The sequence below is a fragment of the Leptidea sinapis genome, chromosome 26 (genome assembly GCF_905404315.1).
Source record: "Leptidea sinapis chromosome 26, ilLepSina1.1, whole genome shotgun sequence".
Taxonomy (NCBI): domain Eukaryota; kingdom Metazoa; phylum Arthropoda; class Insecta; order Lepidoptera; family Pieridae; genus Leptidea; species Leptidea sinapis.
Window position 1 is genome coordinate 8,471,730 of NC_066290.1, and position 20,382 is coordinate 8,492,111.

A 20,382-nucleotide genomic window follows, 5' to 3' on the forward strand; every position below is an offset into this window, starting at 1 on the left:
GTAATAAAATATCTGTATTACTGGTCACCAGGATTCCACTTACACAGTGAATAAAAAGCTTGAAATTCCAAAGGATAGAGGTAAATGTGTGTGTGTATGTGAGAGAGAGAGAGAGGGTGTATGTGCAAACATGGTATAACAAAAATAGATAGGTATTACTCTCGTCGACAAGACAGACGACAGTATATCATCGTTGAAAGAATATTTTGTTTTTTCATTCAATTCCACAATTCTAAAGTAGGGGAACCTGTTGTACCTAGGACAGTTTTTGAGATAATATTGTATTTTTATTTGACAAACAGTACTCAAACAATTTTTGTATATTTTGATAGGTATTTGAGTATTCACTACCAAAATATTAAATATGTATATTCATTCTTACATGTGTTTTGTGTGTCCGGTGATGGGATTCGGTTTACGTATCAACTACTCTGAGAACTCCCGGTGGTATCTGCGATAGCTGATCTGATATGAGTTGAACGTCTATGATTGGAGCCGCTGAACAATTCAATTATTTGTAATTAAAAAAAAGGAGGCGATTTCTAAAATCTCTTTAGCTACCTGGATACTGCGGTCAAAGATACAAAAAAGGGATTTATAAAGTAATTTTTAATTTATAAAGTAAAACCGCTAGGGCTGCCAAGTCCGCTTTTCATTTTCTAATAAATTGACGTCTTGTTAATTAACGATCACTTTAAATGCTTTTGATTTTATGCCAATAAGTCTAAACATAACGTAAGCAAGCAAAAAGGAGAAATGTTGCCATGTAATAAATAGTAGAATTAAACATTAGTTAATATTATAATGTAGCAGTTGCATAAGAAGTGTGCCGAGTTAAAAAAAATAATATTACTGTCGACTAAAGTAGCTAATTATTGAAAATTTCAACAACTTACGTTGCACAGTTACGTTCTAGTTAACCCACAGCATAAAAAATAAAATAAAAATGTAACTTTTACACAAAAATCTAATGTAAGAACACAGTTACAATTACACACGTTTTTATCCTATAAAAGTGTTTTAAAAATTAAATATGTAACACTCGCGTTAACCAATGAAAGTATTATTTTATATTTGGCGCTTCTTTTAAGATTTACCCTTATGCAACCCTATTTTAATGCATTTTGACGGATTCTTTTTCAATACACAGATGATTCTCCTTATCTTTACCACAGTCCTCTACCCTTCATACCTCTCTTATTCTTCTTACATACAATGAATTAAGAAAAAACCTAGTCTCCTACCGTTGTCACTTGTCGTTTGACTGGTTGATGGACTTCATGATTCAGAAGTTTCAGATCTTGTTCAGATGTAACATAGCTTACTAATATTGTGTTAACAATAATAGTAGGCTATAGATGTAAAGCCGGGTCTGCTGCACCAATTTTACTGCGTGAATCAGAAAGGGTATAACATCCCTTCAATTGTACGTTATTTAGGTCATATGCAATAGTATGGTGATGTTTTAAGTTTTAATAAATAAATAAAAAAGCTCCCCTACGAAATTAAAAAAAAAAACAATTTCTTTTCTTGGGCTATCCTAACTTTTAAAGAGACCGCCATTTTTAGGCGGAGCCGTTGTTTGTAAATAAAATAAGGTAACCTTAAGGACTTAAACATAAGCAAAGCGTAGGTACGTACCATTCTTAGGCAAGAGATTAGCACATAAGGCAGAGGTGCAATTGTTCCACTCACGTTTCACTATGTTTAATTCCCACGTAACAAGGGGCAAGCTTCCACATTTCTAAACTCCAGGCTGCTACTGATAAATTTCTTACGAAAAACCCAATAACTGCCCCCTCCCCAATCCATTCCCAGGCTTGGCAAAAAGCCTGACTGGTATACCTACCTATTATTAATACAAGGATGATCAAAGATATCCATATTGGACTAAATTTATCCTTGAAGATCAATATCCTAATAGGAGCCTATTAGAATTATCTTTATCGGATAAAACATTTTTGATGTAAGATGTTAAGTCTCATTTGCCCAGTAATTACACCAGCGACAGCACCCTTCAGACTCGAACACAATAATGCTTACACATTTCTGCTTTACGGCAGAAAAAGGGTACCATACCCATAATCTACAAATACACAATTTTCAATTTCAATTAATCCTACATTAATAAAAATAAAAAAAATGAATTAAAAATGGTGCAGTGTGTAGGGTGGGTGCCTTTACTTGCGGTTCCCGATAATGTCTTTCTCACATTGTCCAATCACAGAGCAGTAAATATCGTGATTTAAAGCACAATTCAAATAGTATTAACGCAGACAGGCCGAATAAATGCATAACATAACATATTTAAATAAATACAAAATGTAAAAACACAGTTACAATTACATTCGTTTTAATCCTTTAAAATTGTTTTATTTATTTATTTAATTCAGAGAGACCTCCATATATATTAGTAAATGTATTAGTAACAATATTTCTTATGTACTACGTTAATATTATTAGTGGAATATATTTATAAACCTAGAGCTAACTGTATCCAGTGTTTTTGGAAGGAACAGTCAGCTCTGGCAGCAATCATCTTTAGGATGCTGTTACTGCTAACACGAAGATGCTTTTTGCGCATTATGGCATGGAAACCATCCACAGATGCAAACATTCCAGAAGCGCTACAACGCCATGGTAGCCCCAACAGCCTCCTAAACGCATTATTATATGTGACACGTAGAACGCTATAAGCCCCGCGCGAATATGACACCCACAAGCCGCTCAAGTAAAAAGACTGGCAGAATGCTTTGAATAATAATGCTTTAACATTATTTGTGCTTCGAGCAAACCTGCGGGCGAGCATATTACTCCTCACTGACAGCGCTCTACGCTCCCGCTCTATGTCATAGTCAACTTTTAAGTCATTCGAAATGATGTGACCTGAGTATTTGAACTTATCAACTATCTCTAGCTTTTTATTTGCGAGAAATAAGCAAGGATAATTTCGTGACTTGTGTTTTGGAGTTCGAAATATCATAACTTCACTCTTTGATGAGTTATATTTTAAGCCGTGAGCCGCTGCATATGTCTCGCAAATGGAAATAAGCTTCCTAAGTCCTCCGATTGAGGGACTAAGCAGTACCATATCATCTGCGAAACTAAGATTATTACAACAGGTTTCATCTATGTGGCATCCAACGTGTGTGCTGCTCAGTTCCTCAATCAAGTGATTTATATAAAGATTGAAGAGTAACGGAGACGTTAAGCATCCCTGTCTAATACCACATTCTAATCGATATTCTTCTGACAGAGCATCCATCCACCTAAGCTGATTTTTTTGATTGGTATACCAATACTTGATTAGGGCAGTGAACTGTTCTGGCACTCCTGCACTTCTCATCTTGTCCCACAGTACTGGATATGACACCAGGTCAAACGCCCTAGAAAAGTCAAGAAAGCAGGCAAACACTGAGGTTTTCCTATTGGTATAGTACCCAACAGTATGCTTTAACGCTAATATAGCACTTTCCGTTGACGTACCGGTTCTAAAACCAAATTACGCATTATGGATTTGAATATAATTACCAAGTTGCTTATTGAGCAAGCTGTCAAGTATCTTAGCCGCGGTTGTAGCAAGGGATATGGGACGGTAGTTGCTCATGTCAGAAGTCTCACCTGTTTTATTCTTCACAACAGGGATGACAATAATTCGCATTAATGCTTCCGGTAAATATGAATGACCTATACACAAAGTGTAAAACAGTGAGAGAGCACGCGGAAGATGAACACCAGCATACTTAAAGTGCTCGATGCTGAGACTGTCATACCCAGAAGATTTTCCACGTTGCATTTTTGAAATAATATCCGAAATGCACTTGGCCGGTATTTTTGTTTTCATGCGTATTCAAGACCTCAGCATCGCTCACCTTGTACAGATCGGAATGCAGGGGTGACCATATACAAAATTGGTTTTTAAAATTATTGGCAATTTCATTATGCTCGTTTGCATCACCAATATATACAGGGAAGGTCGGTTTAACATTCACGCTCTTTGTATTATTCCAAAATTTTTTAAAATCTTTGGTAGCCTGATTAGAAGCACGTTGGTCCATTTTAAACTGATCCTACCTATCCTGACACCATTTTAATTTGGACTTAAATAATTTCTAGCTTCTGTCATCTCATCATATATTTTACCCTTTGGGGGACGTCCTTCAAGAACCCATATTTGATATTTTAATCGCGCCTCTTTGTGAGGCCCCTTAACATACTTATTCCACCCAATAATGTGGTTAGATTTTTTGAATATTCTATTCTTATATGATATAGCAGCTCCATATGATAATGTTTTTACTATTTTAGCATACATATTATCAAGAATAGCTTGATGACTACTATATTATACATACAGTGTATTACAGTACTTATCGCAAAAACTAATCAGTTCTGGGGGTATTCCGATAGTTTTAAATTCAGCATCACACAATTATATATTTAATATTTTGAAGCTAATAGAGCGAGTAGAGGAAAATCACAATCACTTACCTTTACATAATACACTAAGAACTCAATAAATTTGATGAAGAAAATCAATAAATTTGATCTGATTTTTTCTAATTTGATCACATAAATTCGATATTTGTTTGTTCTTTCTAAAACGTGGTACAGACTGAAGCGATTACAACTGTTCAATGATGGCCTCATAAGCATGAGGTTGTGATAACTGTATACCAGCAACATAAAAATAAATATCAGAAACATAGATAAATGCATTGTAACACTGTGCCCCACCTTACCCTAGGTAAATACAAATTTGGAATGATTTTCAAAGTCAGCTTAAGAAAATGCACATTGAAAATAACTTCGTCTTCATGGCAAAATGAGAACATAATTTGACTCACAGCTAAAATAAATAGTCGGCATTTTACTATTATCTGATATTATGTCACATTATTCGTTATTTGTCTGTTTTAGGTCAAAGAGAGTTCAGAAAAACAGCTGAAAAGGGTTGCGGGATGCAGAGTTTTTGCGAAAATTTAGCACTTCAAAAATTGTATTAATTTATAATGCAAATCCATTTCTGACTTCACATAGTCATTAGAGATGTCCTAAAGACCTAAAGAATGTCTGGTGCAAAGTATAAATAGTATACCCATAAAGTTTCACCGTGTATAACTAAACATGTTAGCAAAATAGTACGTCGGCTGCACCTGTTTTTGACTTTTGTTTCATTTCAAAAATGAGATCCGATAAAGAGGACGTAGCTGCTGTTGTAGAAATAGTATATTTAGTTCTCAAAAAAAGAAAAAGGAATAGATTGCGATTCCGACCATATTTAAATTAAGTATAAAGTACATTCGTTAAATATTTAAGAATAAAAATTTTGTTTGAAACCAATTATTTATGATAGGTTCGGTATGAAAAACAACAGTCAATAACCTAAAAAATTTCGAAAGCTTTCTATAAGTTCAAACATTTTTAGAATTAAATGGCCGAGAAATAATCTAATACAGAAATCAATAATTGGAGTCACCCGGTGGGAGCTGCGCTCAATAAAAATAATGTTGTTCTTATGTTAAATTCACAAATAGTGAAATAGTTAAATTAACATCAAACGCTGTAGTAACTTTCAATTTTTAATTTATCCTTTATTATTATTATTTTGGTTAATTAAAATTTTAGATTAACGTTGACATTTTTAACGATTAAACCAACTCTGCTTTTGCTACTGCCCTCGCAACTGTCAAGAATCAAGATCGAGAGAGCGAGGTGTCATGTTACATGTTACTTCGTACATGTACTTGAACGTAGTGTTTAAATTCTCTTTGCATGTACTCAATAGTCAGTATCAAAGAGTATAATTATATATAGGTAAGTCAGTACTCATTTCTTAATCTTTCAGTGTCATTATTCAATTATTCATTAGTCAATTTCAAATTTACCTACATTTATTTGCCGCAGTGCGCTAGTAAAAGTGTTTTGTGACTTAGGTTAGGTAAGCTAAGTTATTGTATTATTTTTATTAGAATTTATTGACTAACTTCGTCATGGACGGAATTTCGTTGTACAACGCTTTTATAGCATTACATAAACCTCAGCTGATGCTATCAGGTGTACCGGAACAATTTTGGTACACACTCTGCAAAAAACTAAACAATCAAATATTCGACTCGGGATTATCGTTTCAGTTAGTACAGATCGATTACGAAGATGTAGAAAAGAAACCATATGATCCCCTGTGGAGTGTGATTGCAATACGTGATATTGATCAAGCAGATTCTAGTCATATATATTTAATTGATCATGCCTGGACATTTAAAGCAAATAATATCAAAAGAAGCCTTCAAAATGTGCCTGGTCTTTTACAAAGGATGTGTAACTTAATGGGTATAACTTGTAACTTAGTTGATGAACAAATTGATGAAGTTTCTAAGCAGATATGGAAGTATGCAAATACTTATTCAGTTGCTGGAAATGAATTATCAGCAGAAGATAGAGTTCCTGTATGGTACATAATGGATGAACTAGGTTCAGGGATTACTCATTCAGATGATCCCAACTTCCGGGCTGTACCATTTATTCATATTCCAGAACAGATTACATACACACTCTTGTTTCCTACAAAGTTTACTGAAGAAGGTGAAACAATAACAAGGGATTTTGTTGAAGCCCAATATCACAATCCACTTCAAAGAGAAGCAATGCTAATTCCATGGAAGTGCTATGAACATTTTAATGAGTTATTTGAACAAGAGGAACCTAACAAGAAGTACTTTTTGGAGGGCCATATAGTTGAATCCTTACCAGATTTGGACAAAGTATCTAGTAGAAATGTCACAAACAATCCTTTGAAAGTGTTCTCAGAATATGATATTATAAATGAGCATCTTTCATCACCAGACTTTGAAATTGTTGACAATGAAGCTGAGGCGGACATTCTGTGGTACTTAGGTCATTTCAAAGAATATGAACAGTTGAGCATTAATTCACCCAACAAATTTATTAATCAATTTCCATTTGAATATGTTATAACAATTAAAGATTTGTTAGCTATTATTGCAAGGAGGTGCACAAGTAATAAAACTAATGATAAAATTTTTGAAACAAGCCCCATTTGGTTTCCTACAACATTTAATATGAAGACTGAACTACCAAATCTAGTAGCTTATTACATGCAAAGGAAAAAGCTTCAGTTCAATAACCATTGGATTTGTAAGCCATACAATCTAGCAAGAGGATTAGATACATATATAACTGATAACTCAGACTTTCTTTGTAGATTGCCATTAACAGGGCCAAAAATTGCCCAAAAATATATTGAAAATCCAGTTCTCTTTCAACGGCCAAACATTGGAGCTGTAAAATTTGATGTGAGATATGTTATACTTTTAAAATCAGTAAATCCTACTGAGGTTTACATTTACAATAACTTTTTCCTAAGATTTTCTAATAAGGCATTTGAACTCAAAGATTTTGAAGATTATGAAAGACATTTTACTGTTATGAATTACACTGAGGGGGTTTCACTCTTTCGACTATTATGTGAAGATTTCAAAACTGCTTGGTCTGAACAATATCCTTCCTATGATTGGACCAATATTGAAAAATTAATTCAAGATATGTTTAGGGAATTGTTTATAGCAGCAACATCTAAACAACCTCCTTTGGCCATTGCTAAGAGTCCTCAATCTAGAGCACTTTATGCTGCCGATATAATGCTTTCTTGGCATCAAAATGGTGATCAAAAAAGCATTCAGCCTAAATTACTGGAAGTAAATTGGATGCCTGACTGTAAAAGAGCTGCAGAATATTACCCAGATTTTTATAATGATGTATTTTCAGTATTATTTTTAGACAAAGATGTAGACAGTTGCACTAAAATCATGTAAATGAAGCTTGTTTGTTTATTGTTTAGTTGGAAATAAAATGACAGATATTCTTCAGTATTTATTGGAATTGTACAGCTTTCAATATTGTTAATCATAATATGCCTAGAATTTATACACAATTAATATTTGCTTGATTTATAATAAATATATATATAAATAGTTTTACAAATAAATAATATTTAATTCTTTTGCAATATTATACTGTCTTGATCTTGTATGTTACTGAATGGGCTTTCTTCATCAACTCCTCTATCACTGAGTACAAATAATACTAGAATGACAGCTATTATTAGAAACACAGCTATCCAGTAACGCCTGCAAAGACCACCAGTTCTTCTAATGCGAGAAGAGGGTAATGTATTTCTGTAAATATAATTTAAGAGTTATGTAATATATTTTGGTAAACATGAAATATCATAGAAAAATGTGGGTTTAGTTCCATTAATCATATTATGAACTTCATTTGGGAGAGGAAGAAAATTCAGGTATAATCACTTTAGCAATAACTCAGAATGGAGGATTTACTTTAAACAGGATGATTATGGTGAAAATCGACAACAAAAGTCAATGAACAATAATCGTGCCTGTTATCTTATTTGCGAGCTACAGCCCTAATTTAAAACCCAATATGTAAGTACAAGTAGATGAGTAGTAATCAGCATATGTGAGTGATATGGTATTCATAAACTAATTTAACAATTTGGTATAAATGTAATGCAGCTACGAACTGGATATGATTTAAAATGAGCCTTGGATTATAATGAAGAGAGATAGGAGGTTATAAATCTCACATCTAACAAAGTTATTTCTTTCAAAGGTGTGACTGACTTCTCTTAACTGTCTTTATGCTGTTATATACATTACTAGCTGACCTGACAGGTTGTTCTGTTCATAATAAAAAACTTACAGATGGAATATTGTAAAATCTGTTCTTAGCTGGTCTCTACTCGGAGAAAGGAATATTTCTACCAAATTTCAAGTATCTACGCTTTATGGTTCCAGACATATAAAGAGTCAATATATATGTGGAAATCTCTTATATTTGGTGCCCTGGCTGAAGCCATCAGTTCTTCATATTGTGCAAAGTGCACTAGTCATCCAGATACCAGTGTTGGGACACAAAAATCACTGATATTTTTCGTCTATTGAATGGTTTTTGACATAGTATTTCATTTATGAAATATAAACAAAAAGTTGAATCTTAGTTTCAATATGTATAAGATCTTATAATTATGAAATAATCAGGAAAGTATGTACCTATAATATAACTAACTAGGGCCAAAACTGTCAAATTCAAATATTTTTATTCAAAATAGGATTCAAAATCACTTATTGAACGTCAAAAACTACCACCCATTCAAAAAAAGACTGGCCCAGACCTGTGAAGAATGGGCGCAAGAAACTCAGTGGGCTTTTTTATATATAATAATATGGATTACAATGTGAAATGGTACAAGAAACATTTATAATTAAAGAAGCTGAGGGTGTTCGCTTCATTCCCAGTCTGTGGTGTCATAAACAGGACGGTCAGACTACTCAAGGTGACAAGAAAACTTTGAATGTAATAAATGACTTACTTCCACCATCTGCTTATCCAAGCAAATGTAGACTTCTGTTTATATTTATTTTCATCATGATCAAAATTCATTAATGGTCTTGATTCTTCATTAGATCTTAATGCTTTTCTCGGTATATGGGCAGCTGCAACCAAAAAATTACTTTGAGAATTTTTTTAAAACTTAATATTAGTCTTTTTTTTTTGATTTTATGGCCTGGTAACGAGACCTTTAAGCCATTAATATAAGTCATAATGTATGACTGCTATCAAGAGAATTACAACAAGATTTATCTAAATTAGAACATTAATAACTAAGCTGAATTTAAATGTGTTGAAAATAGAAATGATTCTATATGATTTTTAGTCGAAAAGAGAGACTAATATAATTTCATTATATACTTAATAAAAAAAACAACATAAAAGCTAGTTAAAAAAACCTAAAATACACGTTTTTATAGAAAACCGAACGGAAAAATAGAAAAATTTTCCTACTTTTTAGTTTGGTTTATTCATAAAAAAAGCGTGTTTTTTTAAACTATAATTTTCATTATTAAAATAAAAATTCTCTTTTGGTATTAGACATTTTCTTAATATTAGTTGAAATTTAAAATAACCTTTAATTCCTGCCTTATAGACGATAGGTGAAAATTATTTAAATTAGCAAACATCTTATTTTGCAAATTAAAAAATGGTATAATTTTATAAAATTAATGTTTTGTCATCGGTCTTCGGTAAATCTACGCAGTTTGAACGAAATATGGCCGTTTAAAGTGGGTGAAATTCGAGCTCAAATGAGTCGGGTACAAACAAACATACATACAGGTAAAACTAATAAAAAGCGTGTGTAAAAACAACCGACTTCAAAAACACTATTCCAAAACAATAGATATAATATGCACTAAAAAGTATCAAAATAATTGCGTATTTTTATACAATCTAATTAATAAATCAAGATAAGATTGTTATTTTTGGAATTGGTGTCCTCCCGCCACGGCCCGCTCTCGCCTCTCATATCGCGAGTGAGAGTCAAGCACATGTAGCCGACTCCAAAAATAACAATAGTCGTAACTAGAACAAGAGTAATTAATTAGATTTAAAGATACGCAATTATTTTTATACTTTTTAGTGCATAATATTATATCTACTTATTGTTTTGGAAGTGTTTTGAAGTCATTTTTTATTTTATTTTTTGGTTTTTAGTGAATCTGAAGTACACTAATAGTCAAAGTCAAAAAATCTTTATTCACAGTAAAACTTTATAAGTTATTTAGTGCAAGTCAGGATGAAGTACAAAATTTACAATAGCATTCAAATGAGTATAACAATATTCATTAACAAAATTTAGAATTCCAACTATCTTTATCATTCAAGTAATCTTTCACGCTATAATAGGCCTTAGATGTTAATTTATTTTTTACGATACATTTAAATTTTTTAATAGGTAACATTTTAATTTCATTTGGGAGTTTATTATAAAATACAACACAATCCACTTTAAAAGATTTAGCAATTTTACGGAGCCTAGTAGATGGAATTGCGAGTTTATGTTTGTTTCGAGTATTGACACTGTGTACATCACTATTCTTTTTAAATTGGCTAATATTTTTATGGGCGTATAGGAGGTTCTCGTATATGTACTGGCAGTGTACTGTCATAATATTTATTTGACTAAACTTTTCTCTCAATGAATCCCTTGAACGCATTTTATAGACTGCTCGAATTGCTCTTTTCTGCAGCACAAATATGTTTTCAATATCTGCAGCCCTACCCCACAATATAATTCCGTAAGACATGACACTATGAAAGTAGCTGAAATATACAAGTCTAGCCGTTTCAACATCTGTCAGCTGCCTACTTTTTTTTATCGCAAATACTGCAGAGCTAAGTCGATTACACAAGTTTTTTATGTGAGCACCCCATTGTAGCTTCATAATTTGTGTAAATATGTGTAGATCTACTAAACTCAGCAATGAGACAATGAACGTAAGCGCATTGTAATTTAATTACAGACAGTTAGAAATTCTGCCACAGATCGAATCCTTACTGTAAGTCGTTAAGGAGTTCCATTGATCATTTGACTACGACAATTACTTGGCCATAACGATGTTACGGTAGGTGACTCGAATTACCCGGATAGCATAAAAAATATTCGGCCGAGTATTTTTAATTTGCTACTAAGAATTGAAGAGTTCTGTTACTTTGTCGTGGATCTCATAATGAGAACCTAACCAAAAGAATTATCGAAATCAGTTGGCGCGATATTGAGTTATTCGTAAATTTATCGCTCACATACTTATAGCCAATTTAAGACTTTTATGTTATCCTTATGGATGCCATTGTCAGATCTGGACCAGCTTTCAAATAAAAAAGAATTATCAAAATCGGTTCGACCCAGTCGAAAGTTTTGAGGCAAAAAACATTCAGAACCTCCTCCTTTTTTGAAGTTGGTTTAAAACGAACTAAACCGTTCTGATGAAATACGCGATCTGGGCATCATACACGACACTTAATTAACATACAAAAACATATTGATTACATAATTAAAAAAGCTAATAAAGCAAAATACAAAAAAATATAAGTACCTTGTAAATTATCACTTCTTTTCATAGAGGTACCATCATACATGTTAACAGGATCATCTGGTATTTGAACAATGGAATGTGGTGTGCTGGTTGCAGAACGGTTAGGGATCTCATCATCACTGGCTCCAACAGGTGTTCCTCTCTGCGACTCCACTGTGCTTGTAAAATACTGGCTCTGTTCTAATGGTGAATGACTTCGCCTGGTTGTGGCAGTTGCACCCTTTAAGTCTTGTTCATCAGAAAGCTAAAATGTAATTATGTATTTTACCATTATTTCAATACTCAGACAGTACTGCGAGAGAAGTTTATAAGTATGAATCCCTGGTTACTTGTAATTACACAGTTGTGGATTCTTTCGAAACCACAACTATGCTGAGTTGGGGGCCCATTGGCGTCATTAGATCATAATTAGATTAGTATAACTTTAAGAACTATTACCAGAATGTATAATGACGTCAATAAACATTTTTTCTTTCTTTCTAATTAATTAAAAATATGTTATTATTTATGAAGAAAAATATTATTTTTTGAGAGCTAAATTGAATTATCATATCTCATTGAAAATGTATCTGTGTCAGGAAAATTTTTGTGTGATGTTTTTTATGATTTCAATGATGAAAGAAATGGTTGTTTTTCAACAACTTTTACTGAGGATAATGAGGTATCAGTGAAAACATATCAATAAATTTGAAGCAGGCTTGCAGATTGCAACAGGTGACAAATCCTGGATGGATCAATATGACCCTGAGACAAAGTGTCAGCCAACAGTTTGGCTGTTTGAAAATGAACCAACAACTACCAAAGTGAAGTGATTAAGATGCACAGGTAAAATTTTGATTAGATTAGTGTATTAGTTGTGAATGCTGACTGAGCATTGAACTCATGTGGTTGGAATAAAATCATATTGCAGATTTTGCCTTGAGGCAGATTGAACTCTTCTGCATCTCCTTTGCTATTGTCACTGTAGAGGTTTTAGTATGAAGGTTTTTAAATTAATTTAATTTAACTGTTTTTTGTCAATGGTCAACAGGTTAAAAAACTGTTAAATCGTCAACGGGTATTGAAAAATCGGTTAATGCATTTATTAATAATTTAGATTTTTATTTTGTCAATATAATATCAAGTCAACATTCGTCAACTGTTTTGAATTAAGCTGTTTTCGTGAGGCATTAAATTTCTTTATTTATTGCGAGTTACGTGCGTAGACGTTGATTAAATTTATTAGCTTATTATGTTCAACAGGTTTTTTTTTGTTGAAGAAAAACAGTTAATTTGTTAACGAATATAAAACTGTTAGTAAAAACAGTTTATTGTTTTAACGACCACCTCTAATTGTCACTAATGTATAATGTATAAATTGAACAATCCTTGGAAAATACAACTTACTAACCAAATGATGTTTGCGTAAGATAATGTGGCTTGTAAATGCTGCAAGGCTTATTTAAAGCTATATAGTATGAATGGCGAACATAATAGTTAAATCTTGGATAAGGTCTTACTAGAGTAATAGCCACCCTTTCCAAATAAAAATTTGATATTAGATAAAATATGTTGGTACTGTAAATTATTTTCACTTTTCAACAATCTGAACTTATTATTACGTTTTTAGGTATCCTATCTAGTCAAAGATCTATCATTGGAGACTTGTACTGTTAAAGTCAGAAGAAATATTGAAATTAGTGTTTGAGTTGTCATTGTTTTTGAAGGTGTTTTCAAAAGTTCCTTGTTAGTGTGAACATGATAAATGTTGAATTCTGACAACTAAATAATTGTTTCATATTTATGCAAGAACATCATACATAATTGTATATTTTTATCGTAAATTTCAATTGTTTATGTATAATTTACAAAAAAAAAACTAATACACTAAACTAATAATATAGAAATGGTTGGCCAATCATGTCAGTATACAGGGTGTCCCAAAGTTATGGGACATGAAGGGAAATTACCTTAAATATCATAGATAGGGTATTTTACTGAAAGAAGACTTTATGTTATTTTAAAAAGTTAGTAATTCTGCATTCAAAGATTTTCTAAAAAATTATTTCCTTGTCTGGGACTCGAACCAACTTAAATGTAAAAAAACACCCCTACTTTTATGATGCCAATCGAAAGAATGGCCAAAAACTAATAACTCTTCTTAAGTAACATAGTATTTTAAAAGAAAGGAGCAACGTAAAATGTTTGAGTCAAGTTTCAAGAAAGTTATTTATTGCTGACGATGACGTCCGAAAAGTAGAGATTTTATCATTCCATACATAGCATTGATTATTTGTAAATAAGTACCCACTTCATAATTAAAATACTTTATAGCATAGTTATTTTTTAGTTTAAAAGCAATACGAGAATGTGGGTGAGTTACAAACAGAATTGTGCCATATCATATCGAGTATTCACCATAAAATGATAAGAAAATCAAAAGGCAGCGGACTCATTAAAAGATTGGAGATTTGCGTAAGATAGGGGGCATCACATTTTAAGCATTTAATTACTTAATTTACAAAAAAATACCCACTTAATTGACTACTTTCTCATATCTACATATCATAAAAGTAGGGGTGATTTTTTACATTTAAGTTGGTTCGCTTCCCACCTGAGGCAAGTAATTTTTAGAAAATCTTTGAATGCAGAATTACTACCTTTTAAAAATAACATAGTCTTCTTTTAGTAAAATACCCTATCTGAGATGTTTAAGGTACTTTCCCTTCATGTCCCATAACTTTGGGACATCCTGTATATCTGACTTATCTTGTAATCAAACTAAATCATAACTTTTATACATATAAACTTACTAAGGGTAGTCCAAGACCAGCTCTAGCCCAATTAACTCCAGCTAATTTCTCCTTAAGAACATCAGCAACAGGTGATACTAAGTTGGATGGTGGAAAAACTGGTGAAGCACAAGAAGGGCACTGATACCCAGCTGGTGCAGTTGTTCTTGGAAGCCCGCGATACAGGGATTCTGCACACTCCCAATGGAATACATCTGAAACACAATTATTAATTAATGGAAACTTTACGGTGCAACAGTTAGGAAATAGATAAAATTTATAAAGGAAGGTAGAATACGTACGATAACACGTAAGACGAATACATTCTGCTTCGCCTAAATTTCTTGTACAGATTTCACAAATTGGATTGTAGTCGCTGTCTTGTAACCATTGTAAATACGATTGAATTATGCACTGGAACCATGCGATCTTTTATTAGTATACAATATTGGAAGTAATTATATTTATAGAATTAATTTGATCAATATATTTTCAAAAACATTTATCACCTTTGGATGATTTGTCACCATACAATATTCACAAACATTAACTCTGTGTTCGAAACAAAACTGATTAGTTACTCTTCTTTTAGGACATTTGCAGAGCCCCATTCTTATTTAATTAATAATATTAAAGCTTCAACAAATTAATTCATAACAATATCTCTATAAACGTATACAATATTTATTATTATATATTAAAATGTAAACCGCAATCGACATTGACAATGTATTTGTATTCCACGACTAATTCATTTCTTCATTGCAATGAGCTGTCGTTTGTCATCTGTCACTGCCAGCCACGTTACGTGACTTTTATTTTTAATTCTCCCTGGCAGGCTATAGTCTATAGACCTAGTTTTTCGTATAAATTATTGTACAATTACAATAGTCTGAACTTTATTTTAACCACATTTAGGGTACAAGTAATAACTTAACTAGTTGCATAGAGAGTACTGAACTATGCATTGTGGTTGTAGGATTTGCTCTGGTTTTCGAGATTAATGTATCAATGTATGAAAAATAACGTCGCTACGCCTCATCTTCGCGTCTGTTTTCTGTGCGACATCACAACTACCTTAGTATAAATTTTGTCGAGTCTGGCCAGTCCGTGCTGTGTGTGTGTGAATTTCCTATACTATTGATTCACTGACTGACTGATTGGGACTTGGAAGGCTTCATTCGTAACCATTATTATGTATTCTTTGCGTTCATTTGTTAGTTCATTCATTCACTCTAAGAACTTTTTTACTCTTCGTTGCGCTGTCAAATTGAATAAATTGACAGTGACAGCAGACAGACAAGCGATAAAAACTAAAAAGTGATTTGTTTTGAAATTGTGATGTCAATATAGTAACTACCTACATGTATTTACTGCTTATATTTTAGTTTTTCCTTAAGATCATCACTAATAATCATGTTAAAATTGCTTAATATTGGAAATACATTCAAAGCAACTATTAAACAAATCAATGTCCAAAAGACAATTTCAAACAATAACCTTAAAAATTTTGGAACCTCACCCTTAGTATGTGTAAATTTCTTCAACAAGTGTAAGTTTTCCGCCTGTGGAATATTTCATATAACGACTTATATGTCTGCCTTGGGCTAATAATGTGAATATTTTTAGTGCCCGCAGAAAAGTTATGGAAGTCAGTAACATCTGTAAGTAATGCTGGAGCTAAAAAGGGCCGTGGAAGGGGCGCTGGTCGCATAAGAATCAGAGACTTAAATCGGGGTCAAGTAATAGGAGTAGGAAAAGTGAATATGCTATGGCCTGGTTTATCTGCACCTGTTATACGAGGTAGAGAGTTGCTAAAACAGCAGAGTCTACCTGATGATCCTGAGAGGTACATAATTATATCAATCAAAATTTTATTCTATTTAATGAAAAGCCAAAATAAAATTAGTAATCATGATTTTTTTAATTGGTATATTTTTATTTATTAGAATACATAATATTACAGAATGGAAAAGCTCATCAAATTAAGAGATTCTATGACAAAGTTCCGAAGATTCAAATTGAGTCCTATTGAAAGGGGATGGTCTGGGACTTTTATGCCTGGCCGTAGTATAGGCCCTCCTGATCCGATTGGGGATGGTGAGTATACTTCATATCAAAAAATTTTATTGTTTCTTTTTAGCCATTATAACCTAAGATTAACATATGTACTATATTGATAGCAGCTACATTTTTATAAGTTTGAGGAGTCAATCAAGTCACTATATGTGCTAAAATAACACATTTTTTTGGTATACTTACATACTTTTGTGTTGCTATTTAGTAATGGATGTGTATAAGCATTTTCGATGGAATAAAAAATGAGCTTGTGGGTTACTAGAGTTCACAATTGATTGCTCCTTGAAACAAGACCACAGTGCATTGCTGATCTATAAGGTTGCTTGAGGCGATGACATGTGGAGGGTCATTCCAGACCCACAGTCTGTTTGTTCTGTATGGCAAAAATTAAATCTTCCCTTCGGAAACTAAGAAATATGTTACTGCTGAGAATTCACCGCAAAGAACACTGTTGGTGTATCTAAAACAAAAAAGACTCACATGATATACAAGGTGAAACTAAATGGGTATACTATGCATTGAACCAGACATTCCTTAGGTCATCTTTAATGACTATGTGAAGTCAGAAATGAATTAGCATTATAATTAAATACAATATTTAAAGTGCTAAGTTTTCGCAAAAAGTATGATTCCCTCAACCCTAATCAGCTGTTTTTTTGAACTCTCTTTGACCTTAAACAGATGAAAAATGTAGATGTGACATAATATCAGATAATAGTAAAATGCCTACGATTCATTGCAGCTGTGAATCAATTTGTGTTCTCATTTTGCCATGAAGACAAAAGTTATTTTGTATGTGCATTTGCTTTAGCTGACATTGAAAATACTTCTAAATTTGTATTTACTGTAGTTATGTATTACCCAATAAAGATTTTTTTAATTCTAATCTTATTATGAAACTATGTTTTGTTAGTATTTACTCTGATTTCCGCAAGTGTTACAAATTTAAATAAAACACTGTGCTTTGAAACAGGATATTTACTGCTCTGTGTGTGTGTTAATGTCTATTCTAAAGGCATATACACATACTTCAATGTAGAATTATTTGAAGTTTTCTTCAAGTTACATTGAAAATAATTCCAAATTTGTAATTGTAGATTATGGGTACCACAACGGCACCTTTTTCTGCCGTGAAGCAAAAATGTGTAAGCATTATTATGGTTTGGTCTGAATGGCACTGTAGCTATTCTTATTACTGGGCAAATGAGTCTTGACATTTTAATTCAAAAATGTTTTATCCAATAAAGGTAATTCTAATAGACTCCTATTAAGAAATTGTTCTTCACTGATTTTTTTTGTCAAATATGGATCTTTGACCATCCTCATATTAATAATATGTACTCCATTCCCGGACCGGGTTTTGTACCCGGCCTGTGTATGGAATGGGGCAGTTATTGAGTTTTTCGTAGGAAATTTCTCACTAGCAGCCCAAAGTTCAGAAATGTAGATGCTCGCCCCCTATTATGTGGGAATTAAACATAGTGAAACGTGGGTGGAAAAAATACACCTCTAACCCTTCAGGAATACAGACGTGAAACTGTGTAATGTTATGTAATTGCTTATTTTGTTTCCATAACAGGAAGTAAAAAATGAATGAATAATAACATAGACACAAGCCACATTTCATGTAGTGTGCATACTCCTTAATCATAGATTATTGTTTATGTTTAAGTCCATAGGTAGGTGACCTCATTCTGTTTATAAACAAAGGCCCCGCCTAAAACTGGCAGTCTCTTTAAATTTAGGGTTGTCTAAGAAAAGAAATTGAAAAATAATATTTTTATTTCGTAGGGAAGTCTTTTTCTTTTTTTTTATTTATTTATTAAATCTTAAACATCACCATACTATTGCATATGACCCAAATAACATACCATTGGAGGGATGTTATACCCTTTCTGGTTCACATTGTATATATAATACTAGCTGACCCAGCAAATGTTGTATTGCCAATATTAAAATCGCGATACAAAAGTAACTGTTGATTGTACATGAGTGAAAATTTGAAGTTGTATGTATTTTTTAATGCTGACTCAGAATCAAACAAATTTAAAAAAAATCTCAAAAAAATTAAAAAAAAAATCCCCTTAACATTTAGGGGGATGAAAAATAGATGTTGTCCGATTCTCAGACCTACCCAATATGCACTCAAAATTTCATGAGAATCGGTCAAGCCGTTTCGGAGGAGTTCAATGTTTAACACCATGACACGAGAATTTTATATATTAGATATACAAAGGGTTAGTTGTTTAAAAGACAAACAAACTAAAGATTTATATTATTTTGGTTAATGAATGAACATAGAACCATAATACATAATATAAACTCTTGATGAGAAAATCGAAAAATCAATGTTCATGTTTCGAGATGGTCGGGATTAAAAGCAATTCAGGCTCGAACATTTTTCATAGAGTTACATTGAAAATGAGGTTTGTTAACTGGAATGTGTCAGTAATGTTCATCACTAGCAAATGTATAAAGTTAAAAACATTATTATTTACAGACTAGCTGACCCAGCAAATGTTGTATTGCCATATAAAGTAATAAGAATAAAAACTTAATTTTTTTTTCCTCCGGAGAAACTTTGAACGATATAAAGATTCTAATTAGTTATTTTTATACAGTGGGAGGCTCCTTTGCACAGGATGCCGGCTAGATTATGGGTACTACAACAACGCCTATTTCTACCGTGAAGCAGTAATGTGTAAGCATTACTGTGTTTCGGTCTGAAGGGCGCCGTAGCTAGTGAAATTATTGGGCAATGGGACTTAACATCTTATGTCTCAAGGTGACGAGCGCAGTTGTAGTGCCGCTCAGAATTTTTGGGGTTTTTCAAGAATCCTGAGCGGCACTGCATTGTAATGGGCAGGGCGTATCAATTACCATCAGCTGGACGTCCTGCCCGTCTCGTCCCTTATTTTCATTAAAAAAAAAGTAGTTATTCACTGTAAACTATTCTTTCAATTTGATTTGTGAATGACGGGGGACACATCAAAGGTTTTTATTTAATTTCGAACATTTTCATATTTATTCACCTTTTAAACCTTCTTGACTTCCACAAATAATTCAAGACAAAAATTTGCCAAATCGATCCAGCCGTTCTCGAGTTTTAGCGAGACTAACGAACAGCAATTCGTTTTATATTTACAGATACATTTGAAGGATTTGACACAATAGTGCTGCAGCTGAGATCCCTGTTGATAATGAAGGGTAGTCTGGGGCGCACTAGAAATTATCAGGCCATGGTGAGAATTTTACCTCTACCAGAATTGTCTCTAATTTTATTACTTAATTACTCAATTAGATTCTTTAGATTGTCCACTGTATGTGAAATGTTTCAACAGTATAGTTCTTATAGTTTCGGAAAAATGTGGTTGTGACATACGGACGGACAGACAAACAGACAGACCTGACGAACAAAAGGGTTCCGTTTTTTGCCATTTGGCTACGGAACCCTAAAAAGCTTCCCCAAGGAAGACCCAAGTCTTCACACGCTTTTGAATGTTAATTGGATGTAGTTAAGCAGAAAGGACTCAAACCACACTAAGGCACTTTTGAGT

The 20,382-nt window shown here is 32.8% G+C and overlaps 3 protein-coding genes across 5 annotated transcripts in view; 2 read left to right on the plus strand and 1 right to left on the minus strand.

The window, feature by feature from the left end:
- Positions 1 to 5,883: 5,883 nt before the first annotated feature.
- Positions 5,884 to 7,902, plus strand: LOC126972336 (tubulin--tyrosine ligase-like protein 12). Its single transcript, XM_050819015.1, has one exon. The coding sequence runs from the start codon at positions 5,994 to 5,996 to the stop codon at positions 7,833 to 7,835; it is 1,842 nt and encodes a 613-aa protein (XP_050674972.1). The 5' UTR covers positions 5,884 to 5,993; the 3' UTR covers positions 7,836 to 7,902.
- On the minus strand, positions 7,881 to 15,480 carry LOC126972359 (zinc finger protein-like 1 homolog). Its single transcript, XM_050819047.1, has 6 exons — positions 15,256 to 15,480; positions 15,049 to 15,160; positions 14,768 to 14,961; positions 11,976 to 12,219; positions 9,413 to 9,536; positions 7,881 to 8,198 (listed from the first exon to the last, which is right to left on the minus strand). The coding sequence occupies exons 1-6, from the start codon at positions 15,355 to 15,357 to the stop codon at positions 8,015 to 8,017; spliced, it is 960 nt and encodes a 319-aa protein (XP_050675004.1). The 5' UTR covers positions 15,358 to 15,480; the 3' UTR covers positions 7,881 to 8,014.
- Positions 15,481 to 16,063: 583 nt separating this feature from the next.
- The window catches only part of LOC126972351 (28S ribosomal protein S5, mitochondrial-like), a 52,323-nt gene continuing 48,004 nt past the window's right edge, over positions 16,064 to 20,382 (plus strand). For all 3 annotated transcript variants that reach the window (XM_050819039.1, XM_050819038.1, XM_050819037.1), the window contains exons 1-4: positions 16,064 to 16,298; positions 16,376 to 16,595; positions 16,713 to 16,846; positions 19,973 to 20,067. In XM_050819039.1, the coding sequence (XP_050674996.1) occupies positions 16,163 to 16,298; positions 16,376 to 16,595; positions 16,713 to 16,846; positions 19,973 to 20,067 (585 nt within the window). In that variant the 5' untranslated portion in view covers positions 16,064 to 16,162. The remainder of the gene's footprint in view (positions 16,299 to 16,375; positions 16,596 to 16,712; positions 16,847 to 19,972; positions 20,068 to 20,382) is intronic.